The 27,228-nt window shown below is 41.4% G+C and overlaps 2 protein-coding genes across 7 annotated transcripts; one reads left to right on the top strand and one right to left on the bottom strand.

Annotated features, from left to right (window-relative positions):
* Positions 1-512: 512 nt before the first annotated feature.
* Positions 513-13,587, bottom strand: znf384b (zinc finger protein 384 b). Of its 5 annotated transcripts, none has more exons than XM_049583638.1 (12): positions 13,389-13,587; positions 12,543-12,660; positions 10,131-10,198; positions 9,761-9,983; positions 9,059-9,172; positions 5,611-5,753; positions 5,440-5,531; positions 4,500-4,724; positions 2,478-2,645; positions 2,261-2,339; positions 1,967-2,125; positions 513-1,822 (listed from the first exon to the last, which is right to left on the bottom strand). In XM_049583638.1, the coding sequence occupies exons 3-12, from the start codon at positions 10,194-10,196 to the stop codon at positions 1,436-1,438; spliced, it is 1,656 nt and encodes a 551-aa protein (XP_049439595.1). In that variant the 5' UTR covers positions 10,197-10,198; positions 12,543-12,660; positions 13,389-13,587; the 3' UTR covers positions 513-1,435. The 5 variants fall into 5 exon arrangements, with proteins under 5 accessions (XP_049439595.1, XP_049439597.1, XP_049439598.1 ...); XM_049583640.1 differs by lacking the exon at positions 13,389-13,587 and adding an exon at positions 13,294-13,381; XM_049583641.1 differs by lacking the exon at positions 13,389-13,587 and adding an exon at positions 13,161-13,252.
* A 2,553-nt stretch (positions 13,588-16,140) lies between these two features.
* On the top strand, positions 16,141-26,749 carry si:ch211-154o6.3 (uncharacterized protein LOC563854 homolog). 2 transcript variants are annotated; one of them, XM_049583636.1, is made up of 15 exons: positions 16,141-16,621; positions 20,073-20,191; positions 20,643-20,884; positions 21,198-21,321; positions 21,585-21,706; positions 22,242-22,328; positions 22,522-22,611; positions 22,925-23,013; positions 23,675-23,897; positions 24,066-24,188; positions 24,330-24,495; positions 24,706-24,794; positions 24,969-25,065; positions 26,421-26,477; positions 26,678-26,749. In XM_049583636.1, exons 1-14 carry the CDS (start codon positions 16,532-16,534, stop codon positions 26,428-26,430), a joined length of 1,671 nt encoding a protein of 556 aa, XP_049439593.1. In that variant the 5' UTR covers positions 16,141-16,531; the 3' UTR covers positions 26,431-26,477; positions 26,678-26,749. The 2 variants fall into 2 exon arrangements, with proteins under 2 accessions (XP_049439593.1, XP_049439594.1); XM_049583637.1 differs by lacking the exons at positions 26,421-26,477; positions 26,678-26,749 and adding an exon at positions 25,552-25,686.
* Positions 26,750-27,228: the final 479 nt, after the last annotated feature.

Genomic DNA, 27,228 nt, shown 5'->3' with positions numbered 1-27,228 from the left:
CAGACAGACAAGCCTAAAACTGTAAAAATACCTGGATACACAGCAACATCATGAAGAGTTATGCATAACACAAGCAGTTTGCCTCGTTTTCCAGGAGTTATATATCTAATATATTCTGTTATACAGTTTTTATTGACAAAAATAAAAAGATATTTACATGGAATGGGTGCAGAGCTAAAACAACCAGCTGCTCATTTGACAGAAAATAAACCAACTATTTTTATAATTAATATTTCAATTAATTTTTCTAAGCCAAAATGTCAACAAATCCCTTTGCATACTCTGAAATGTAAATATTTCATATTGAATATTTGGGTTTTGGGCTTCAGTCTAAAAGGTCAATTTCATTGCCATTTTCACTATTTTCTGTCATACCAAATGATTCATGAGAAAATTATTTCTTATAATATTTTTGTGTTGGTAAGCCCTAAATTAATGTCCCCTCTCCAAGCCACTATGGCACATAAGGAAAGAAATAACTTAAACTGAAACAGAAAAAAACGTCAATGAGAAACATTTCAGAGGATTTATTGTATTATAAGCCAAAAAAAATGACAAATTTCAGATGTGTCAGCATGTCTGTAAAGAAGTATTATAAACATTGTAATCGTGGAAGTATAATAGCAAGAACACGTTTGGATAACATTACATTTAGGACACACACACAAAGCAGTACAATAGGATTACATGAAACGTGAACCAGCTCGTTCACCTCCCCGAAGGTCATGTGAACGCCTGTGAATGGGTCTAAATAGGTTATATGGATTACCATATCCTTTAAGCACACAAGCATTCTTTATAAAGTGGTAGGGTATATATATATATCTATATATACTTAATTGATATTTTCTCTTTCCTGAAAAAGAAATGAGCTTTAAGTCCCTTTTAAGGTTAAGAAGAATTAATTGTGGGCATGTATTTTACAACATAGTAGAGGTAAATAACACTGATGTAAAAACTGAAAGTCTCTGTATGAAAGTATAAAAATTTACCTTTACAGTCAACTACCAATTCCATCGACAGAGAGACCATAAATTGCTATGGCCAAAGCTGTATTTGTATGGAAGAGCAGGAGGTGATAAAACAACAGTAAAGAGAAGCACTTTGACTCTCTTCCTATCATAAAACCATCACTGTGATGGACTGACACATACTTTATTGCAGCCTTTACATGCACTTTCTACTCAGACAGGAAAGCTCAGCAAAAGGAAAACAAAATAAATCAAACAAGGCAGAAAAGAAAAAGAGACAAACTAAAAAAATCAAAATTATAGTCTTCAGTAATCTGTGTCATCATGTCGTTTGTCCTGATAGCCTCAAATCATCATTCAGGCACAGTCATGTGTTCCAAAGTTCTTGTATCACCTTAGTATTGCTTTTATCCTTTGAGTAATTTGAACTTCCCCACCCCACAAACTCCTGTCTTTCATCACCTCTATGAGTTGAGGTGTTCCACTTGAATGGTGGATGCTGACACAGTGAGACAGAGGTCCTTGTTGGAAGTAAGGTCAGCTACGCTGACAGGCTTGTACTGGATGTCACTGGCAGACACTGTCTTAAACTGGTGCAGGTCGAATGGACAGGCGACAGTTTGTGTCTGGGGGTAGCTGCTCTGGCTTTGTCCCTGCTGGCCTCCGCCCGCTCCTCCGCTCCCAGCTCCCCCAGGTCTGCTCGATCCTCCATCTGTGCCGTCTACACGGCTCTGAGCTCCAGCCTGGCCCTGGCCCTGGCTTTGGTTCTGGTTCTGTTGTGCCGCCTGTGCTGCTGGTGCAGTCAGCTGGTCTGGGTTATGTTTCTCCATGTGTTTCACCAGATACGTCTCCTGAGATGAGGGGAGGATAGGTAGAGGGGAAACAGTGGACACATGACTACACTGTGTAAAGTAGCTTCCAGGTGGCTGATGCCAGTGAGGCGATTCATAGTGTTTCATGTAGAAATGCTCTTCACATATTGACATTTGTCTTACTGAGGTATACGTGCGGTTGCAGAGACCACACGAGTAGATCCTTGCGTGCTTGACTGTGTGTGTGGCCATGTGCACCTCCAGGCTTGCTGGATCTATGTATCCTTTATTGCAGTTGGCGCACTTGTAGGGCTTGTCCTTGTTGTGTTGACGTCGATGGGACTGGGGAAAATGATTATTGGAAGAAAAAAGCTGCTAAAAACGTTTCACAGTACAGAGAATGAGACAAGTAATAACCAACAGATGACATGCATTCTCATACTCTGTGTATCAGGAAAAAACTAAATTCTGTCACACCTGTAAATTTGAGAGTTGCGTGAAGGATTTCTCACAGCCTGGGTGGATACACTTGTATGGCCGATCTCCTGTGTGAATCCTGAACAACAACAAAAACCACACACACACAAACAAATACATTTACGTGTACAGACTCCTAGCACTTTCACGGTGATCTAACCTGACCTCAGAAAGACACTGAGGCACATGAGAAACCCAAGACCAATGACTCAATTACCTGTTGTGCTGCTGAAGATGACTGAGCTGTCTGAAGCACTTTTGGCAATAGGAACAGGTGTAGGGTTTCACTCCGGTGTGGATGCGGACATGTTGGGCCAGATAGCTAGAGTTGGCAAATGACTTGGTACAATGGGGACACTTGTGAGGCTTTGACTCTGTGTGGTTTCTGATGAGGGAAGACGGGAGGGTGAAAGAGAAAGGGAAACAAGATTGTAAAGGTAGAATTAAAAAAAACACACACACACACAACACTGTGCTTGACACAGTACCGCAAAGTGACTGTCTCAATTTATCAACGCCTGTCAGGATACTATTTCAGACATGATTGCAAGGCAGATTGTAAGAGTAGGGCTGGGCAATATATTGATATTATATCAATATTGTGATATGAGACAAGATATCGTCTTAGATAATATTGGATATAATAATATTATAGGTGTTTAACGGCTGCATTACAGTAAATTAGTTTTCTTTACTTCCCAGGCTGCTCTAGCTGCTATTAATTGCCTTTTCCAGTCGTTATATCCACATTAATGATGATTATTTATCAAAAATGTGGCTGTGTGAATATTTTCTGAAAGCACAATTAGTCAACCCTAAAATATCAAGGTATGTGGTCAAAAATATTGTAATATTTCATTTTCTGCATATTGCCCAGCCCTAGATTGCAGCACTAAAATATTAGGAAACCGCTGACAAAAGCCAGCCAGCCAGCTGCATCATTTTCCACTTTAACTGCTTGTTGCGGTGACAGGTGTAATTTGTGTCTTTAAATTGTATGCATTACTATGAATGTAAAAAATTGTAAGGTATTAACACAATGTCAAAGCAAAAGAGGGATCATTCTGCCCTGCATGATTTCAATGTATAAACAGAAGAACAAAATATCAAATGTAACACTTGTTATTTAAAGGTACAGTGTGTAGGGTTAGAGGCATCTATTGGCAGAAATATTTCATAATATTCATTACTTCATTTTCATTAGTTTATAATAATCTAGAAATAAGAAGTGTTGTGTTTTTGTGACCTTAGCATGACTCATTTATATCTACATACAGAGCAAGTCCTCTCCCATGGACTCCACCATGTTATTTCTACAGTAACCCAGAATGGACAAATCAAACACTGGCTACAGACAGGACCATTTGCGACTTTGTGTTTTTGTGGCGGCCACTGTAGTTCTCCCACACAGGAGAAATTTCAGTTCTGCAACCTCGCCACTAGATGCCACTATATCCTACACACTGGACCTTTAAAGGTTTTGAAAATGCATCCAATTTCATCAACATTCCCCCAGAAATGACTCTAAAGTGATTTGATGACAGCCAAAAATGAAAGCAACAAGATGAATACAAACTAAGCGGCAAGCAGGAAAGCAGGGCATGGCAGCAAAGGATTTGAATCACACATGACCATTCGATGTACAATGTAGGAAAAAGCAATAATGAGGAACTATACGACACAGTGACACAATGGGTTAAATGGGAAGCACAACTGAAGCAAGTCTGCCTTTCAACCTTCATTTTTAAGCATGTATCTCTAAATGTGTGTGTTTCTGCTGAGGAAGCAGTGGCAGGAGAAATGACAGAACATGCAGACAAGAGAAATGTCAAGAGGGAAAATACAATGAAAACGCAATGCAAACAAGTACATAGAGAAGCAAGTATTGTGCACAAACACAAATGGAAAAAGAGTAAAACATTATCATTTTATCAGTAAATATAACAGAGCTCCATGCATTTCAAATGGGCATTCTGATTACTGTATAAATTATGGAAAATATTGTTATGGATAAAGCCAAAACTTAAATTTAAATTCAAATTTTCTGAAAAGGTCACTTCTGGATGGAACTGGTAGCATGCGAGCCAAAATCTACATGGCGGTGTAATATGCTTCTGCACACCACTCCAATCTCTTCCCCAAGAGGAAGAAGAAGACTGGAGTCTGGGCTTCAGGACAAGTTAAGAGGACAGGGGAATATGGTACGTGGTCTGTGACGGAAAGGAGGGGTCTGCAGTACCGTGTGTGCTGCTGTAAATGACTGAGCTGCCTGAAAGATTTCTGGCAGTAGGAGCAGGTGTAAGGCTTGGCCCCGCTGTGGATGCGGATGTGCTGGGCCAGGTAGCTGGAGTTGGCGAATGACTTGGCGCAGTGAGGACACTTGTGAGGTTTGGCCTCTGTGTGCGACTTGGAGTGGATCTGCATGTCAGACTTACTGAGGAAGGTCGCCGCACACATCCGGCACCTACAAGGCGGAGAGACACAGAAATGGGAGGGCGGGATGGAAGAACAAGAAAGAAGGAGAGGGACACATATACAGAAAGGGACACAAGAGAAGATGATGGAGAGGCAAAAAAGAGATGAAGGTGGAGACAGGGGGATGAGGCATTGACCCACAGAAATAAATAAGATATGATAGAGAATGAAACTCTCAATAAAAAGGAAATGAATCATATAAGATAAATCAATGAAGACAGAAGGGGGGAGGGGTAAACACAGAGAAAGATGCCAGGGGAGATATCAGTGAAAACCTGACAGGGAAAAGCACGTAGATAATACAAAAAGTGAAAGAGCAGGACAGAAGAACAACTCAAAGAGCATGCTATTTAAAGACAAAGTGGACAGCAGAGGACAGGGAGAGATTCATGTTCAGTGAGTGCAGAGGCAGAGAGAGCATCTATGAAGCACTGATGTATTTGCACCTCAAATACATTAAGAGAAAGAATCCACCATCCACTATAAAGCAGCCATGTTCTGCCACAACATGCAGTGAAGTGTGTCTAGAGGAGGTGTATGTGTGTGTCAGATGCTTATGCAGCAGCGCCTACTTTGTCTATGAAAGCTCTCCATTTTGATTTTTTTGACAGGACACAGAGGAACAGGTGCACTTGCATTCCACAGCTACAGCGAGGAGAAATGGGGAGGCACAGCAGCGAGTGTTTGTTTCCGTGACACTGTACCTGTATGTCTTAGTGCTGTCTTTTGGGCCATGGTGCTCCTCTTCATTTGACAGGTCATACGGGTCATCAGTATGATGCTGCAAAGATGTCACCTGTCAAAAATAATATTCAAAGTTGTTTGATCATTTTTTTAAATCTTAGATTTCCCTTCCTATATCTGTATTTTCTTACCTGGCCACCGGCTGTCAGATGCGCCAGTATTAGTGTTTCATTTCCTGGTCCGCCCCTGGACACTGTTGCCTTCTTTTTTCTGCCTCGTTTGGAGGGTGCTGGCATCACGACCACATGGGATGACCCATCCCCTTCTTTTTTGTCTGCAACATGATCAACAGCAGCAGGGTGAGGACAGAGAATATAAACCGAGCAGCAGCAGGTGTTTGCAAGCGCTCTGTGTATGAACTACCCTCTACATGTTGGTCTGTGGGTGTATTGATGTCACACAGTATGCTGCAGGAAGTCTCATGTTTTTTTTTTTCAGTTGTGCTTATTCTTAAAGCCTCAGTGTGTAAAAATGGTGAGTAACAGTGACATCAGCGGTCAAATTCTAGATTGCAGGGCTCACTCGCGCTCACTCGCTCACCCCTCCCATCGGGTAAGTGACGGTGGCTTCGTAGGACAGAAAGCCTTGCGCAGACAGAGATGGCATCATCCACGACTTTTTTAAGTTTTTCAGGAGTAGGCCTATCTAACGATGAGGTGAATATTTATTTAGGAATCTAAACCATGTTACGATATTGTAGCGACCCTGCAGTAAATGTTCTGTTATAATGTCAATGTTCTGTGAGTTAATGGCATGTTTGGGATTGAATGAGTATAGGTAGGGGGGCGGGGTGCGAGTGTGACGGGGATGAGAGCTGTGTGAGTGCGCATGCTGGTGTGTGTATGAGCAAGCTGGAGGAGAGAGCAGGAGTGCACAGTTGGAGTTACAGCTAAGTTCTTGTTTGTTGGTCCTCCATTTAAAGTGCGACAGAATCATAAAAGTACAAAGCAGGTTCACGCAGAAGCGTCCCGGACTGAGCTTCACCTTCTCTGTCTCCATTGACGGCAAGTTCTAGATAAACGCGAAAGGCGAAGCGCGTATCTCTCTTTCGGCCACTGTATACAAATATGGCAACGCAAGAAGGCAGACTCCAGCATACCACGCCCTGCCTGTGTATATATAGAGTAATCATTCTAAGCCTATGAGAAAGCTTTCATTTGTATGTGAATTGCATTACACTTTAGTAAATATATATTTATGAAAGCAATAGTTGATATTTGCTAATAAACCACGTAAATTACACATTGTAACTTTAAAAGGTGTAATTTACATTTTCTGAGTGAGGACACTGTAGTGAAAAATTAGGCTTATTTTCTATTTCTCCCTACAAAAAGTTTGAAATACATTTACAGAAAGCACAAATATACCAGTATTGTATGAGCAAGATGTGATGGAATCTCCTGCACATGAGAGATAATATATATATATATATATAATTTTTTCTAACAGATTCAATTAAAGGTGTAGGACCATTAAGTTACTGGCACAGCCTGGATAAAGATTAAATCATTAGCTGCTCATTTTCTGGTTTTATTACTTTGAAACTCCTGAGAGCAATCTGTGCTTCCAAGAGAATCAATTGGGTTCATAACACTGAGATATTAAGAGCAAACTATATCAAACTATACTATATCAAATTCTATTTTCTCTCTCATAGCATAGCACGGTGAGGACACTCACAGAATCCAACAGGTCTGATCGTTTTACCCTAAAACAACACTAAATGTTGCAGAATCGATTTTTGTCTATTTACTTAAAAGTACAATTTGTTTTTGGTTCCACTGACTCTTGTCACCTTAAAAGATTAGTCCCACATAAGCAAATAAATGTACGTCCACAAAAACCAGTGACCAATGACATTTGCAAAAATGCTAGTTTCAGTCAGAATAAGGTCTTCTGTGTTGCTATAATGAAGTATTGTCACTGTGAGGTGATTTACATTGTAATACACAGTTGTGGCTGCAGATGCACACAAAAAAAACACTTGATGATGATTGAATTAATTCACTTTATATTCAAATTATAAAATGTAATAAGAGTCTTAGTCACAGAAAACTGTATTAAGGAATTTGGTGTAACGTGTTAAAACTGTAATCACATTACATTTGTCTGTATTGCAGTAATGTAACCAGTGCTGTTACACATTGAGTAATCACATCACAGTAACCAATCAAACAATCATGTCTTAACTTAAATTATCTACATAATGGGCAAATATCATCGAATGTGCCGACAACAGCAACATGGTCCAGTGCACCTGTGGAGAGGCTCCAAGGAGGATCAGGTTGTCTGACAAATGATTTAAAGACTCCTCATGAGGTATAACCACTGAATTTAGTGATAAACACGTCAAATAATTTGGACTAATGTATTTAAAAATCGAGGTTAAGTGAGAGAGTGGGTTTGATTGAATGTGCTTGGCCTGTTAAATGCTGTTCAGATGCCATTTAAATTTGCTTTTTACTTTTAGGTCTATCATCATCTAACATTGTTAGGAAGGCTAGTCTCATATTATTTTATATCGGCTTATTGATTTAAATTTTTTGAGATGAATCATATTTCTACTATGCAATGTTAGGAAGGCCAACCTCTTTTCAGGTTGAAGGGAAAAGAAGAAGAAAAAAAACAGGGGTGAGGAATAGGGGTTGGTAAGAGCCACACAAAGGTACAGAGAGGGAGTTTTCCAACTAACCAGTTATATCTCTTAGTGTATACGGCCAAGAGTAGAAGAGTATACGGCCATATTGATGAAATCGCATTCTTAAAGAAAAGCTACGTTTCTCCATCCAGTGAATTTCATTAATAATTGCAATCCAGTCGCCCTATGAAGGAGGGCTTGCCTGTAGCCACCTCCATGTGATGGCTTTCTTGCTTGGGCCAAAAGTACTTTGTAAAGGTATTTGTCCTGGATCATGAGATTGTCTGGAGTTTTGCCCAGGTACAATATGACAAAAGAACAGCCAGCTTCTATTCCAAAGATGATCCTTATCTCTTTGGCAATCTCTTGCCAAAACGGATAAATGAGTGGGCATCCCCAAAAAATATGAAAGTGGTCCGCCATTGATTGAGCACACAGCCTCCAGCATGCATCCCGCCCCTGAAACCCCTGATGTAATAATTTCAATTTTTGAGCCACAAAATATCGTATTATGTTTTTCCAGCAGAACTTCCGCCAGGATCTTGGATTGGTGGTGCTAGTTTGACCCTCCCAAACATCAATTCAATCATTGTCATATCTCCAGGCCCGATTCCTCTCCCACAGTTTTATTTTGAAGCAGTTTAAATCTACTGCAGTTCTGTCCTAAATCTCCTGAGCCTTGTTTTGCGCATTGAGGGCATATGTAAGATCTATTCATATAGTTCACTAGCAATTAGCAACATATCAATGTATCTTAGGCGATGTTGCAGCATAACGCAAAAATAATGTCACAAGTCATGTCACAAATTCTACTGTGAAACATTAGGGAATGTATTGTATCACTTTTCTGAAAAAAGTAATGAGCAATGTGTAATACATTACTATTTCTGAGTAATGACCCTAGCACTACAAGATATATTATATGGTATTGTGTCATTTACCTGCAGAATGGAGCGCTGAAACGATCATGGTCGTGGCTGGGTGCCCAGAGACAAATGACTGAGAGGAGGTGGGAGAGACTAGTGTTCCCTGAGGAGTTGTGATGACCAGACCCGCTGCACAGAAAGTGACAAGAGACAGAAAAAAAATCACACATTACACAAGTTGACTGTAGGCAGTACAAAATCCAAGAATACAACACTGATCATTGTGTTGTTTTCATGACTGCAGTCTGTCCTTGAAGTAAAGCAATTTCTCTAGTATCCCCTGGTATTCAGTTTTTTTTAAAAACAATGAATTTCCAACCAATGTGCTGTATCATATGCTACGCCTGGCAGTGTTAAGAAGTGCTACAAAAGAGTGTGACAGCACAGCGCTAACTGTGCCATTATTTGAAAGAAAGCCCTGAGGTTGTAGCTTAAATGGAGACACACAGGGATCACTTTACAAGCGTTGTTCTACTGGCAATGTGTACTCTTAGCCTATAGTGCTGCTTGGAGGTAACTGCAATTTCAATTTGTTCTCATGAGCTAAATTATTTATGCATCGCTGTTATTTTATGGTTCAGAACGTAACTTAATTCATCCTCACCCTCTAGGGTTCTTCTGATTTTAAATTGCACTTTGATCATAAGATATCGTGTTAAATGTATAAACAGGAAGTGAGAAAGATCCAGAGGCTTGTCCATGCAGAGACAGACTCACCTGCTGTCATGATGCCCGTGGAGGGGACAGAGAGCATGTTCTGGGAGCTGTGAGAAGGGTGGAGGTGTGCCGCACTACCAGCCTGCCCACCTCCATCTGTCTTCGTCCCAGGAGTGGGGATTGTGAGAAGAGCTGTTTGGTAGTGGGATGCAGGGGAAGAGGAGAAGGAAGCATTCTTTTCCTGTTGCTCTTTCACCTTGTTCAGGAACATGGCATTTTCAATCTGTAAGACGACAGGAGATTGTTCATTTGATTAATCAGACTGGACTCCCTCGATCATTTTCTTGTCATCACAGATCATTCCTCAAAGAAGCTTCTTCCTGTCATTATGGCAGAAACTATATGTTCTTGATTTCTGGTCCAGACTCACCTGTCCGGGTACTGTGGGGATGGGGGACCAGAAATACGATGAATTAAAATGAGAGTCCTCCATCATTGCTGCAATGACACAAAAGCAGAAATGATTCAATACTGTACTCTGCAGTAATAAATATGACACTATAAAGACAAAATCGACAGTGCACCGACCTTTGCAATTAAAGGTGTAATCCAAGTTAAGTCAAATTACGCAAATACGTACATACATAAAAGAAAGTGCAAAAAAACCTTCAGCCACCAAATTCATAAAGAAGTGTAACCTGTTATCACTCCCAACCTGACTGATTAAAACACAAGAACTTACACTAAGAATCAATTTTCTTATAGCATTAACTTTTGCAACCACATGTACTACAGGCTTACATTTACAATTATCAGGTGTGGGTAGTAACGCCTTACAAGAAATGCACATTAGTTTTAAAAAAAAAAAACCAAAAAAAAAAAACCAAGTACTTCTCATGCTCCTTTTTAAAACTGTAGTTCTACTCTTCACTCGTGCATATTTTTTAACCATTAATTTACTTTTTACTTGACTTAATTTTCCATATGTACCTTCATTAAAATTAGTAGGTTAATCAAAGGGTGCATTTGTAAATCCAATCTGACGCTAAAATGAGAGTGCTGTTGTGAGTCCAGGCCCAGTGTAGGTGTGGAACTATTGTGTTGGTGGAGCCAAATAAATTATTAAAAAAACAAATAAATCATAATCTATTGTCAACTTCTGAAAGGCGCCTGTACAACTGCAAAATCACATTCACATTTGCTGTTGTGCTAAATATCCACATGGCTGTATTAATTTCTTAACCAGGTATTTTTCACTTTGACTTATGAAGGTTTCTCAAATGGTCATTTTCACTTTTACTTGAGTCATTTTTTATGGGAATAACTATACTTGAGTATAAATGTTGAGTGCTTAACCCAACGCTGCCAGCTATGAAGACAACAAAGAGACAGGTGATTCCCCACACCCACCAAGACATGCTACATTTTCCTCCACAGTATCAATATAGTTAAAAAACAGCAACAAAAATACTGGAATAACGTTTATCTTTAAAAGGCCCAGCCTTGACCTGATTATCTTGTTACCCAGAGCTCCTGACCCACATTAATCCTCCATTAAATCCCAGGTTTTCAGTGTGATAATTTTGTTAACCACAACCTAATTTTGGAATATGCATCTTGTAAGCAAAATATCAGATGATAAATTGTAAGACTTAAAGGAGTCCTGTAGTTGTACTCCTGTAAAAAGACTTGAATGTGTACAATCTCCTTTAATTTCCACATTCAGCCCTCTTTCTCTCTCAAGATGAGGTAGTACAGCTGAGCCAACCTTCAAGGGAAACTTCATTTTTTTTCAATCTGATCCCTATTTTCCAATGTTTTTGTGTCTCAGTGACTAATGAGGACAACTGTTTTTGAAACTAGTCCAGTATTGAGAGAGAAAGAGAGCTCTGCATCTGAAATGGCGAAACAGGCTGCAATGTAATCCCTACAGGCGATTGTGCACCATCAATTTACGTCCAGTAAAAGTGCTCATTTTTGCCAATGATCAACCCAGACTGATATTATAGGTGAAAATGAAAACATTATGGAAAGGATCCTACAGAGAAATTAAATGTTTTCCTTACAAGGAGAAGTCTCATTCTTAAACCTCGCGAGGGGTGAATCGATGCAGGAAAAGCAACCACAAAAACATTAGTGAGATTTGGAAAGAGGAGTGCCAGGAAGAGTTTGTTGTATTGGAGAACATGTACTAGTGGCTCAGTGTTATCTAAAAGATTTTCAATGTCATGACTGAATATTTAGCTGATTTTGACAATGTATAAACGTCCGCAAGATTTCAAATTGAGACTTCTCCTTGAGGGAGCCTTGGTTACACCATAACAGGGGGAAGATAAAGATGATACTTCATTGATACCCGTGGGAAATTAATTTTTTTTCACTCTGTTGTCATGTACACAGGCCTGAAATACACACACATGCACAAACAGGACCTATACAAGGATTAACTGAAGAGATGTCAGAGTGAGGGGGCTGCCTTGGACAGGCGCCCTGAGCAGTTAGGGGTTCAGTGCCTTGCTGAAGGGCACATTGGCAGTGCTCAAGAGGAGAACTGGCACCTCTCCATCTACCAGGCCACGCTCTATGCTTGGTCTGTGCAGGAACCTGAGCTGGCGACCCTACAATTCCCAGCCCAAGTCCCTATGGACTGAGCTACTGTTGTTCGGCTGTAACTTTTTGTGTGCTGCTGTCTTGGCTTGGCCTCCCTTATAAGAGAGATAGTTGATCTCAACGGGACTTACCTGGTTAAATATGGGTTAAATAAATAAATAAAAATAAATAATATCTTGCATGCTGGCTCACTTTCATTGTTTTTATATTATGAAAAGTAAAATTATCTCACCACAAACTAAATGCCACACAGTGATGCTGGGTTTTGAGGGCCCCTGGGGGTGTGGGGCTCGTGGGGCAGTCGCTCACTTTGCCTGGTTGGTCATGCAGCCTTTGTGTCTTACAGGATCCTAATGGCAAAAAAAAGATTTTACAAAAATGTCAACTGACTGAAGAGGAATTTTAAAGGTTTAATAGCTAACTGTTTGAAAGAGGCATCGTGGAAGAGAGCCAAAGATCATTTGTTTGGTTTGAAAAACAAAAAATAACATGTTTGTCTCAGACAATGATTTTAAATTCATAGGTAAGCATTACAGATAAATCACACTGTTCAACTTTCTTCACTGCACTGAAACTGTAAGGTGTGAATCAAATGCTCGTGAGCACTGACATGCACTAATTGACCTCAGTTTCGTGAGAGGCTATTTACAGCAGATTCAACTTCTCAGCTAGAAGTTGTCTCGACAGACCCACGTTACGCTTAATGAACAACAGAAACACTAAAGCTCACTTTCATGAAACGCCACAAATCATATGCATTGTTTATAATAAGCCGTAGCTCCCTAGAAGGGCTCCATTTCGGCTCCTTGCATGTTGTAGTTAATCAGGCCCGACGTGCTGATTAACATACAGTTAGCTAGCAGACAGCAATGTGTGTCAGTGGTGCCCTCCTGCCTGGGAGAAAAATAACAAGCAAAGCGAAAAAAACCAAAGGATATAAAAAAAACTGAAGCGAAAGAAAAAAACCAATAGACCATCCTCACAGACTTCCGGCTATGGACGGGTGGAGAGGCGGCAGCAGAGTCATGCAAATCTACTAAAAAATACAACCGACTGCATGGAGAACAGTGGCGTTTACCGGTAGCGACGACTCCGTCTCCCTCCCCGGAACTCCCGTAGCTCGGGACAATTTGGACACAGTTTCCAAATATGTCCAAATTCCTGCAAACCAGTGAAGTTTTTTTGCCTCTTCGCTTTTTTTTTTTTTTTTTTTTTAGGTTTTTTTTTTTCCCTCCGGTGAAGCAGCTGCTTCGTCTAAGCTCCACTTCCTCCGGATAAGGTCGTCAGACAAAAGGAGTGTGTCTGTGATGTCACTTCCGGTGAAAGTCACTTAAAAATGTCTAAAAATGTAACATGACCTCTGTTAGCTGGTTTATTTTTTTACAACGCCAATAAAAAAAGTAATCTACTCGCATTTTAACGAAATTCGTTTGTTGTTTTTTTATTGTTTTTAAAATACGTCAAGTTGTAAGGGGAGCAGCCAGGATGCTGCGGTCAGGTGCTATCGGAACTAATACATGCGCATGGCAAAGTCATGAGAAAATTTTTATTAATCGTTCCGCCACATAGGATTCTTTCAAATTACGATTTACTCCTCATATTTTCCCACAATTTAGTGGTTCTGACCCGTATTTGCTTCCTTAGAGGTTATGATATTGTTATTGTTGTAAGTTATAATATGATTTTACTTGCTTTTTAAACCTGTTTACATCTGTATATATATATGTGGCATATACTATATGCACGTCTAAGTGTGTGGCTAGATAGATAGAAAATATAATCATAATTTTTCCTGTTACATCTCCTAGTTACATCTCTGTATGTGGTACATAATTATTACTTCTCATTACACATATGCATTTACCAGTAGAAAATGTACAATACATTATGGAAAAGATAGCCCACTATAAAACAAATACTGTAACATAACAAGTGTGTACAGTTTCGCTATTTTGAGAATCAGAAAGCTGTAGGCTACAGTTGTTCCCATTTTTCAAATGTACGTTATTTTCTTTTTATACATATTTAATGAGCACTGTTGAAGGGAGCCTGAGATCTAAGATTTCGATTGCCATTGACTGCTTCTCTATCAGCTAACTGTTCATATGCTAATAAATAACTTGAAACATGATGTTTGCTCTGAAATTTGTGCCATAAAAGTGCTTCATTTTATAAATCTCTGTCCTTCTGATATTATGAATGCAATGATTACCGAAGGAGGCTATGCAGGTTGAGAGGTCAAGTACAGTTGATTGATTGATTAGTTCACTGACAGATAATGGATTGACAACTATTTTAATAACTGAATCATTGTTTAAGCCATTTTTAAAGGATTTTGTCCCAGTTTCACAAATTTGAATTGGCTGTTTTTTCTTGCCCTATATTGGAGTAATTTGAATACTGGTTTGCTGCACACTCAGTTCAGCTCTGGTTTAGAGCTGACACCATGAAATATGGTCCCTCCAATTCTGCAAAGTGAAATAGTACCATATATCAGAAGTGAGGAGTCACATAACTTGGGCTTGGACAGACTCGGGTCATAAATTTGATGACTTAAGACTCAACTTGACAAAATCAAAAATGACTTGCAACTTGACTTGCAGTTACTCATGACTTTACTTAGACTTGGGCCTTCTGAATTAAAAATACTAAACTTCCACCATGCTAATGTGGGAAAAGAAAGTTGTGGACATTTTTTCAATATGAGATTAATTAAATTCAAGACGGAACCGAAACATGCAGAATTCATTCTGTATGAAAGAACAATGTCAGCACAACCTTTTTTAGAGTAACTCCAGTCGCACTTGTTTTGACAAATTTGTTTTGAGGAATACGAACACATTTTAAAAAGTTGGCCTGTTTATGATTTTTTTTTTTTTTTGCAGGAAACAAACTAAAAGAGAACTAAAGAGATCTAAAAACATGTAAAATAAATGTAGTAATAAAAAGGAATCAACTTATAACATGCACAACCTTATGATTAAAATGATCACAGTGAACAGATAAAATTGCGGTCAACAAAAAATAAGGCGCACCACTCACCCTCTCTCCGACTAAAAAGATGAGATGCTATGAATAGATTATAAATGTCACCGCCTTTATCCATAATATCCTCCTGAGACCCTGTATCCTCATATGAGGACATCACATTTTAGGTTCACTCGATCTTATACTCCATTCTACTTAACTTAGACCTGTTATCCTCGTCTGTGGACACTATTTTGTCCCATCTAGTGGCAATAAGAGCACAATACACTTATCCATGTAAAAACAAGTGGCAGCCATCTCTGCCAAGTCAGTCTGCAGCTGATCCCTACACAAGAGTGGACATGGTCCGAAACCTGATCAAATTTGATTATTGAAACTTGTTTATTTATAATCATTAATGTTTGTAGTTTGATATGGCAACGAATTTTGCCAATTTTAACAACAGCAACAAGCTAAGACACTGTTGATTAGAAAATGCTGATGTGAAGACATTAGGACTTTATTAGCTTTGACAGTGTTTAATATTATCAGGCCCTACTAATCCCAAAATAGCTAGGAGAAATTAAATATGCATACCAAACTAAAGTTCAGGTCTCAGGGGAATATCCCGAAACACTAACCAAAAACTTTTAACAATACAAAAATATAAACCATTCCAAAACTAATTAATCCTACTAATCTTACAAAATCCATTCATTTGTAAATTAATTCATGGCTCCTACAAAAGGAGTAGTAGTATCCATGTATTCATTCTTAATTATTATTAAGATTGGACTCTCGAAAATACGAGCTGGTGGAATAGTACATGAAGGCAGCACAGAGTTAGTGTCCTTGATAGAGTAACTTTTAGTCAGTTATACTTTTATTTTGTACATATACTGCACGTAACACATAAAATCGTACAAAAACATGTCTGCCTTAATGAATACCCGTAAAAACTGTCGATGTAGCCGACTGTAATATATTTATTGTTAGCCGTTTTCCCATGCGATACTCTAAGCGTCCACACGGTGTCGCTGTAAGGACAGTTATACACGTCTTATTCATTGTCAACATCCGGCGACACGTCTCTGCTCAACAGGGCACCGCTGAACCGTCTGATACATCTTTTACTGATTTTAACCAGTCCAGACTTTTCATTTAAAGTCAATGTCGTGTCTTTAACCCTTCCTAACAAACTGTGAGTCAGTTTAAAGAGTAGTTATCCCGCGGCGCTTCAGCCCAGAGCTCCAGATGGGGGAGGTGAGGAAGCTGCAGAAGAAGTTGAGACAGATTGGAAATCTGGAAATAAAAATCAGTCTTACCCCAGAAGAGAGATTCAAGGTACAGAAAACACTTCATCTGCCTTTCTGTCCCAGTGTGAACTGCGTGTGTAACCTGTGTAACTCCTGCAAATCCTGAATAGATTTCCCCTAGGTGTGACAATAGCCAGGTTATAACTGCGGCTTTTACTACATAGCAAACACACATTCAGCCCAGATAAGACATTACATCTTCAACAACATTCAGTAGAGTAGAGCTGCATATTCATACACCACTGAAGTGTTACAGTGCATCAGATCTGGCACATAGTAGCCAGGCTCACATGGTTAAATAAAGATGATGTTTTAATGGTGTTCTGTGATGCTACTCAAAGTTATGAAGCAAGGCATCTCAAACTAGGAATAACAGTGTTGATGTCATACAGAAGAAAAATATGTGATTAACATGAATAAATTATAATGGTGGAATAATTAATTTGACAGCTTTCGCCCTAGGAGTCTGGGAGATCAGAAGCTTGTCACGTAGAGCATCAGAAAAAATAATTATCAGGAACTTCAGGAGAGCCTCAGTATGTTAAAGGGCAGAATCTGAATTCTATAAGTTAATGCCATGCCCTACAACCGTGTCTTTTTTCTTCACTACTCTGCCCTATACCACTGTCGCCCCTAATTGGAAACAAGAGCATACATGCATACAGTGGTGTCGCACACGTCTATATTGTACAGCTCATTTTGTAGTGATGATGAAGGTTACTGGTGTAGTGCTTCTGTGAATAAGCTGCTAATTTCCTTTCCTTCCTTGAATTTGTAGTGCATCATAAAATGACCCATAACTAACCATTAAATCCTTGCAAAACAGAAGTAACACAATGAAAAGTTACATTACATTTTATTTGCAATGAATTATCTCCTTAGTAAAGTTACACAGAGATAGATTTACATTTTGGGGTGAAAAGTTAGTGGATTTTAAAAGTGTTTTTGCATAAAGTTTGGAGACTCAAAAGCAGCAGTGATACATCAGTAAGTACTATTCTTAAAGGGATAGTTGGGATCTGTTGAAGTGGGGTTGTATTAGCGTTGTCAGTCAGCATACCCCAAGTTTGGAGAAGCAGGCTTGGGTCCAACATATAAGCTAAGGAATATACTGCTGTGGAGGGGTCAGCAACAACTTGTATTTTAGCCACCTAAAAAATCAATATCAGTTTAAGTGTGTGCTATATTGTATTTTCAGCATTTTGCCTTTCGGTCACACAGCCCCCTCTGACGGGGAAGCCATTAACGACTTCAGTTCCCCATCTATGCTCTCTCTCTCAAAGCCTCCAGACTCCATTGACATAAACAGTAATTAAAGCTCACTGAATACAAGACCTGTCTACCGCTGCTTCAGTTAGTTAGTTAGTTAGTGTTATTGTGTGACTTTGGTGAATACAAACTAACCCTTTTAAACACCAAAGTCACACTATAACAAACAAACTAACAGATCCAGACAGCTTTAAATCAGCAGCTCCTGCGTCCAATGACATTAAATCACTGTTTTTCTTAATGGAGTCTGTCTGACATTAAGGTAAAGCAGTAAAAATAAACTTCATATAGCAGACACTTGAACTCATATTGCTTTTATTTTAGGTGGCTAAAATACGTTTTGTCGCTGACCCTTCCACAGCAGTACATGATTTAGCTTCCATGTCGAACTCCACCCTGCTTCTGTAAACTGGGGGCCGACTGACATTTACTGTCAGTCGGCCCCCAGTTTACAGTTTATCAGTCCAACTTCAAACAATCTGAACTATCCTCTTAAGTACTTTTTATTTGCAGAATTTGTTCTTAACTTGAGTATTTCCATTTATGCTACTTAATACCATTACATATTAGAATTTTTATTTCACTTTTTGCATGACTACATTTATTGGCATTGTGTATTTAAAATACAAAATATGAGTGACTGTATTCCTTTACAGTTTAAATTGGTGGTACTCTGAATGCAGTTACTGTCTTTAAATTAGATTAGTTTGCTTAAGATAAGGGATAAGATAAGATACACCTTTACTGATCCCACAACTGAGAAATTCCAGTGTTACAGCAGTCAAGGAGAAAGAGTCAGATCAAAAATTTCAAAAATTAAACTTAAAACTTAAAAACTAGGCATGCAAAATAAAGTACAAAAACACAGGAAAGGCAATAAATAATAATAATAATCAGAAGTGGATAATAATGAGCAGTGAATATAAATGATCAGTGGATTAAAGAGAGCACATCTAGTGATTCATTTTATTTGCTCTAAAATTTATATGAGGCACAAATTTTACATGAACATATTTTTTAAAAAAGTGCAACCATTTGTGCAGCGGTACAGATGGACAGTCAGGATGCTGCTGACATTGTGTTTTAGGCATGGAAATGTAAGACTCGGACAAATGAGCCTAACAAGACAACTTTGAAATATTCCAAAATTAATCCAAAGTATTTAAAATATGTCACTTAATTTGGGTAATCTTATCGAATACATCACAAATTACATTTTTAGGGCGTGTATTCAGTAATCTGTTGTGGAATATGTTTCAAAAGTAATCCTCCCAACACTGCTGACAGATGAGTTTACTTGTTTCTTTTCAGGTTAAAGTTTTACATAGAAAATATATGATAAATTTATAAAATACAGTGTAATGTTACAGATTAAACTACCCAATAGTGCAGACTATTCTTACTAAAATTACTCCAGACCAAAACAGTCATCAAATAAAAATGGTGCTTATGCATTAATAATGATAATTTAATAATGTAATAGTATACAAACAGTGATTACTGTGCTGCCCAAAGAGTACTTTTGCTTTTGATGCTTTTACTTCTGTACTTTTACATTTTATTTATTTATATCCGGGTGTTTTCTATCAAATGAGTATTTTTACGCTGAGGTATTGCTAATGAGCGGAATATCTAAACACTACTCACAATAAACAGATTTTTATTTATTTATTTTATTGGTCAAAATCAAAGAGGCAGACATCCTGACTTAGTTTCCAGTAAGGGTCAAATATTTGACCTTACATTTCCCAGAACACAATGCAGTCCTGTCTTTATTGGACTGTCCCTGCAGGCTAAATGCCCAAATATTTTCAGACTCTTAGTCCCCAGTTTCAGTGATAAATTGTACTGTCTCCAAGCAGAGATAACCCTGATCAGATCACTATTACTATCATCAGCGTTTTTTCTCTCAGACTTAACAAAGCTCCACTAGAGTCGTATAAGTGTTTTCTCAATTTAAATGGTGTATCTTTATGTGTAAAACTGGTGGATTGCTCCTTTAACAGCCACTTTATGTCAAGTTGACCGGCCTGATCCACTCATTCATGCATCTTTCATAACTCACAACTCTCGACAGGAGTACGGCGTGCGTTGCCTGTTGCAGTCTAATAAATCAAGACAGGACGAGTATGTTGGTGTGTGCATATAAACAACTTGTGGTTTTAGATGGCTTTGGTTTACAACCAATCTCGTGCCTTCTTCCCTCTCAGATCTCCAGGAAGGCGGAGCTGCGTTCCAGATTGGCTGAGCTTCAGCTGCAGCTTTCTGGCCCGCAGCAAACTCTGGGGATTGTGGGAGACGGAAAAAAGGAGAAGATGAAAAGACAAGTGTAAGGAAGTGAGGGAGAGGTACCAGCAAGAGGGGGCAGATGGAGAGGAGTATAATTCTTCAAAAGCAACAACATTCACTTTGAAGCCTTTGATCTTTTTTGTGTGTCTATCCAAACACACTGGAGGTCAAATACTGTCACACTTTAGTAAAATGGGAACTTTCCCGTGTTCATAACGTATCATGTAAACATCACTCAGGGATGTCATTCTCCATATTACAGCCCCTCAGGGCTTTGTGCAGATGATTAAAATCAGCCTGTGTGGCTATTAACATCAAATTGAATGAAACACTCCTTCTAATACACAGACTAGAAGCTCATTAAGAAGTGCTGTATTTGTTTGTGTGGCACTCTCAGATCCTCTACAGGTATGCCCAGTGTCACTGAGGATGCCGTGTGCTGTTTGCATCTCGATTATTCATTCAGCTCTCACTTTTCTGCACTGGCACAGGGACGATGCCCCTGAGGCCCTTCCATCACAAACGCCTCCAGCCTCCAAGATCCTTAAGGGAGAAGAGGAGTCCAAAGCTCAAGCAACGCCAGTGCCGGCTGCCAGGCAGAGGGAAACGGGAGGGGGAGCAGAGATAGGCAGACAGCAGGAAGGGACAGAGCTGGCCAGAGTGTCAGATCACTGCCGAGACGTGCCAGGAGGCTGCTCTGACTTTGACGAGGAGCAGCAACTGCGACGGGAAGGTGGGATTAATTAATAAAATTATTATCACAGTTTATCCCAGGCAGTTAAAAGCACAAGGCAGTGCCCTAATTTGACATCTAAAATCAGATTACGCCTCAAGGAGTCCTAACAAGCTCATGTGGCTGCCAGTATTAAAACCAACAGGCTGCATTCGCTTCCCCGAAGACAGGACCCACGTTTTGCATCCTTGGAGCTAAATTAGCCCCACGCTTCATAGTGGCAGACTAATCCATATTGAAGAACTGTGTAGATTAACAAGCTGGGGTGCTGATGAGTCAACACTGCTAATTGGACAAATCATTTCCTTTACAGAAGCTGAATTTGCATCCCTCAAATCGTCCTGGGAGAAGGCAAAGTTTCGCCTGAGGCTGCTGGAGGGTCACAATGACATCGTCACCTGTGTGGTTGCTGTTGACAACCTGGTGGTTTCTGGAAGGTAAAGCAGTGAGAGAAGCCCCGATTTGCATAATGGATGTGCAAAGTGAACATTTCACCTAATTTATCACTTAATATGCTCCCGCTCTCTCCCTCGCTGTCTGACATATTTGTTTTTCTTCCCCCGCCCCCGATGGCTCGGCGCAAATCTCTCGCGATTTATGTCGAGCGGCTTTTAACTTTGCTTGTTTTCACCTTCTCTCACTCCCCGCCCTCCTGCACCCTCTCTTTCTCACTCTGCACGTCCCTTCACCCCTCTCGAAGCCGAGACACGACGGTGAAGGTGTGGCACGTTCCCACGGCAACGGAGCACAAGAACCTGGGGGGTCACACTGGTGGGGTCACCTGTCTGTCTGCGCCTCCCCCTGAGTACTGCAAGAGGCTGGGTGAGGACACACACATACATCCACGTCTTTACATGTGCGCCGACTACAGCTGAGTAATGCCGGTGTCCTGCAGTCTGGTAATTATAGGAGCAGTTCATCAGATCAGCCCCAGTGAGAGATAACCTCAGCAGACACTTTAGAGAGTTCACTGTCTGTCTGGAGCAGGCAGCCTTCCATCACTTGAACTCCAACGCCCTCCCCGGCTCTCCTCCTACACTCCCTGTCCACCTGCCTCCCCAACTTAAAATACCGAGTCAAGAAGTGCGGTGCATAGATGATGCAGCTGAACTAATAGTCACACTCTGTTCGTACACTAATTGCTTGTTTATGTTCATAAATTATGACTATTCTCTTTTTGCTTCTTCCTTGCAGTCTGTCCCATTTTTTTACATCATCACTTATTTACAGCTTCCTCTCAGCTTAATCTTTTTTGTCCTCTTCTCTCTCTCTCTCTTTTTCTGATCCCAATTCCTTCCTCCTCTTCCTCCTCCTCTGTCCCCTCCCTCTCTTCTGTCTATGTTTGCCCTCTCACTAGCCTGGTCCCTGTCTTTGTCCGACAAGGAGAGGTTTATTTTGAGTGGCTCGGCAGACTGCTATGTGAAGATCTGGGCCCTGAGCATTGGTACGCTTAACCACACAAACATACACACACACGCAGATATACATACACTGCATATATTAAGGTAGACAGAGCCTCGGGGCTCTGTCTGGGCAACGTATGTGTGTGTGTGTTTATGCATCGTAATCAATGTATGCCTGTGTGACTGGTGGTCTGTGCTCTGTCAGCTAAATTAGTATTTTCCTGTTCCCTCCAGGGCAGTGTGTTAAATCTGTCTACACGTTCAACGCTGTGACTGCACTCTGCTTCGTGCCAGAGGACGATGGCTACATCATCGCTGGATCAGGTGTGTTTCTGTGTGGAACGAGTTTGTGACACAGTGAGCAGAATAATTGGAGATAGGCACTGTGGCATCACATCATATTTGTATTTCTATCGGCCTCTGTACATGCATGTGCTTTGAAGGAGACATCTTTACTAATACGTAGGCATCATCTGCCAGCGAGTTAGTGAGTGTAGCATGGGGCTATTGGGCCGAATCGGAGAGATGGAGGCACACAGATTAGGCAGTCAGGCTCAGGTGGGTCGACCGTGACCAACAATAATGACTGCCAGCCGCCTGTCAGCACACGTTAACCTCACACTCTGTCACCCCTCAGACGGGGGGAAAGTTCAAGCCTGGAGCTGGCACACTTTCGAAAACTGCCAGTCAATCAACGCTCACCAGGAAGCAGTCACCTCCATCCAGGTAGGTGGGTCACACCTATGTGATGTGCTGTCCACACTGAGGATGCTCAGCCTATTTTTAACGGCTGGCACAAAAAAAAAACCACGCAGATTTTTCTCTCTGTGTAGAAGCTGTCTAAAGTAGTGTTAGAACTCTTGATTATTAATTTGTCAAAAAAGCCTTTCTTTAGAAAATCTAACGACTATATTTCCGCGCTCTTATCCTCACAGAAGCTTTCCTTGTTTATTGCTTTCAAATGGAAATCAAAGATATTTGTTGAGATGTAAGCCGTGGAGCTCGGCCAGTTTTAGAAAGCATACTGTACATATTTTGAGCTAAAAAGCCTTTTCATGAATATTGAAATCCAGAGCTGCATGTGCACATTTTTTTTTTTTTCAATTTGCAATCACGAAAATATGCCTACAGCATTAAAGCGGGGCGCATCATTGTCATCCTCTTTGTTGTTTATCATGCAAACGCACAATCCATTTATAACCAGCAGCGGCTCAGAAACATACATTTTGAAACTGTTCACACTTCTTTTCCATTTACACAAACATACATACACTCTCTCTCTCTTTTTGCGTGTTTCTGTCTCTCTCTCACACGCACAAATACACACACACACACTGGGTAAAGACTCAGATCACCATGACAACCATGCCTCCTATGCCCTCCACAGTCTCAGGGTCCGCTGGTGTTCAGCAGCTCAGCCGAGGGAGGGGTGTGTGTGTGGGAGAACCGGTGTTCGGATCGAGACCCCCTGAGGCTGCTTCACCACTGGGGCGACCAGGTGACGGGCTGCGGAGGGGAGCCGGGCGGACGTCTGACCCTTAGCCCGCGGGGGGACAGGGTGTTTTTGGCTTATGGTCGAGCCTGGCTCAAGATCCTGCACTGGAGGACTGGTGAGCTGTGGAATGGAGTGGAAAGTGTGTGTGTGTGTGTGTGTGTGTGTGTGTGTGTGTGTGTGTGTGTGTGTGCGCGTGTGCACGCGCCAGGATGATTGAAAAAGGAAGGTAGATGAAGGAACATTTGCATAATCCTTCCACCTAACATCTGTCCAATTATCACAGGAGCCATGTCCAGACTGACCAATCACAACAGCATCACCGGGGTAACAGATTGTGTTCACCAGACAGGAGGCCTCCTAATTGGCTCCTGCTATGATCTGGCGAATGGAGAGAGCTCGCTAAATTGTGAGTCGCTGAGCAAACCAAGTGCAACCAGAAGTAACCCCGCTCCACTCTGAGAGAGTGACAGCACAATCAGGACTTAAGACCAAATCAAAAGCACTTTGCTTGCCTCTGTTGACCTCCGTCTCCCTCTCCTCCTTCTAGTATTCTCTCTGCCCCAGTGCCGCTACCTGGCCTCTCTGACCTGGCCCAACGCCCCCAGAATCCTCTGCTTTGCGGCGTGGACCACAGGGAGCGGAGACCACCGGTGGGTCACCGGAGGTCATGACCTCATTGTATGGGAGCAGCTCCCCAGTTCTGCGAAGCAGAGGTGGGCGCAGTACACATCAACACCACTCAGATAAAAAAGATTTTAAACTGCTCAATTATGTTTCTTATTTGCATAACTCTTCCAAGGTCAACTGCATTGCTAATTCAAAATCTATACTGGGATTTATAAGGTGCTAATGAGTGTAACTGATTTTAACACACACTTCGATTGATATTAGGTGTGTTTAATTTGTGGTGTGAATGTTGAAAGGGGTGATGTCACAGCGAAGAGAGACAGTCGGTTGGAGTCCTGCTTGCTGGAGTCGGAGGGGGACACAGAGGATGATGAAGAGACTGATGGTACACACACACACACACACACACACACACACTGCAATTTCACACATTTTCATGTCTTCATTTACTGACTGGCACGTTTAATGAGAAAGCGTGAAATTGCAGACTCATACTATCGTGTTCGCTCCAGATGATGCATGTTGTGACGAATCCTAGTGACCTCCTTGTCAAATTTAGATTACGAGGATGATGGTGACAACAACGAAGGACAAGACGGACGGTCTGATGGTGCGGAGGACGGAGGGTCTGGCTCATGGTTGCGCTGCGTTCTCCAGTGAGTGTTGGTTTCTCATGCTGAGGACACCACGGCCTGCAGCCATGAAGAGGAAATGAGAGGGTGGGAGCGTAGTGACAGCGGAGGAGGGTGCAGGGGAGCGAAGTGTGACAGACTGAGTGTCTGAGAGGGGAGCGTATGGATGGAGACAGTGAGTGTGTGTGTGTATGTGTGTGTGTATGTGTGTGAGTGATAGGCAGATTGTTTTCTATGTAAATATTATTTCCACATACAATAAAGCTGTCACCCTGTGACTCTCACCTCCAGAATTTGCATCTCTTGTTGTCTCTTTTTTATTTCAACCTGACCCTGACTCTTCTTCAAACACCAGTTCATACCCTGCTCTGCCACAGCAACCTGTCTAAATGAATGTAAATGAAATTTTATTCCAATCTTTATTCCTTGCCCTCCTCTTCTTCTTCCTATTTGCTGTCTGTCTCTTTCTCTCTGGGGTGTCCTTGCCTGTTTTTGTAAACATAATTGAAGAGTTTTTTAACCTCCAGCCTTTACAATGAGCTTACCAATGTCGTCCCCAGTATCATTTCTGTTTGCCTCGTCAAATTCATTTCTTTTCCTCTGCGTCCATTTAATTGAACCAGTTTTTTTTTATTTAAATAAAAAAAAACACATAATTAGCATTTAAATCTCTTTCCTACAGTCTCTTGCCCTCCCTACATCGCTCTCTCTCCCCTCTCTTACTCTAGCAGACTCTACATGTCTCAGTCGCTAAGGCAACCGATGCTTTTTTTTCCTCCTCTCACTTGCTCTCTGTATCTCCCCCTTTCTCTCTGTCTCCCTCTCTCATTCCCTCTCTCCACTGCCAGAGGTAGGCATGATAACTGATATGTGTCGGTGTGTGTGTGTGTGTGTCCGTCTCCCGGTGCGCTCGCGTGTCTCTTAAGTGACATTTCTGTGGCATTTAGGCAGCAGTTTGTGGACGGGAAGTTGCCTCTCTCTGCTCAAAGTGCCATATAGTGTATTGGCTCCATGCATGACGCTTCTAATGATGATTAATGCGCTGTGCTGCTCAGGTGTGTGCACTGTAATTGTGTGTGAGAGAGCAGAACAGACAATGAGTATGTACTTCTGGGTGTTTTTCAATGCAGATGTGGATCCTGGATAAACATGTGGCGCATAATTGAGCGTTAAATTTAAAAGCCTGGGGGAGTCTGTGAATGATTTTCTTTTTTTAAATGACAGAGTTGGCGTTCTGCCAATACTCTTTGCTGGTGTCTATGTTTACATGGTTTTTATCTGGCAACATAAAAGAAGGAGAAAAAAAAGCTGGACCCTCCCCTTTCTCTCCCTCTCCCTCTCTATCTATCTCTCTCCTGCCCCTCTGTCCTATCTTACAGAGAGAGATGATCGGAGGAGCGGAGTCTCAGTGAACAGAGCGAAGCGATGGAGAGATGGTAAGATGGATAGTAACTGAGGTGAAGGAGGGATGTATGGGGTGCAGATACATAAAATGTCACTCTGAGTGATAGCTGGCATAAGAATCAATTTCTGGGCTGATGAGGTCGTGCAGGACGCCTGTGGACAATACATTTTCTCAGATAACTTCTGTGTCACTCCTCCACCTCTCATTCTTTCTCCTCCACTTCTCTTCCAGCTCCATCTCTCCTGTCGCACGACTGACCGCCCTCCGCTGCCTCGTCTCCCTCCTCCTGGTTGCTCTGGTGACACAGCCCTCCACCTGTAACCGTGACGACAGCGAGGGCGAGGAGCAGGTGGACGCCCTGTCTGTCCAGCTGTCCGTCACGGCCCAGGTCACACCCACCCCTCTGTGGGCGGTGGACTGGGGTCCCACGCAGCCTCTGGAGGAAGAGACCTACCACTTCCTCTCCAGCCAGGAAACTGACCCCCTGCACCAGCATGGGAACCAGCTGGAGGCAAGCACCGCCAAGTCAGACTGGCCTGCAAGCGTGCAGCCCCGGGAGGAGGCACCGCTGGAGTCTAAGGACCAGGAGGGAGTGGAGGATGGAGGGACGGAGGCGGAGGAGACGGAGCCTGAGGAAGGTGGGCATCAGGACGTGCACATGAGGGATTTCTAAATAAAGGTGGCCATGTGAGCACACACACATACCACAAGTCCTCCAGGGAATTAGCTGTCACCAGGGTGAAGGCTGCTGCGTGCAGCCGGCTGTGTCTGTGGCGGGGAAT

Source organism: Epinephelus fuscoguttatus, linkage group LG8 (assembly GCF_011397635.1).
Source record: "Epinephelus fuscoguttatus linkage group LG8, E.fuscoguttatus.final_Chr_v1".
NCBI lineage: Eukaryota > Metazoa > Chordata > Actinopteri > Perciformes > Serranidae > Epinephelus > Epinephelus fuscoguttatus.
The sequence above is the reverse complement of the archived record's forward strand: the minus strand, read 5'-3'. Positions and strand labels throughout refer to the sequence as shown.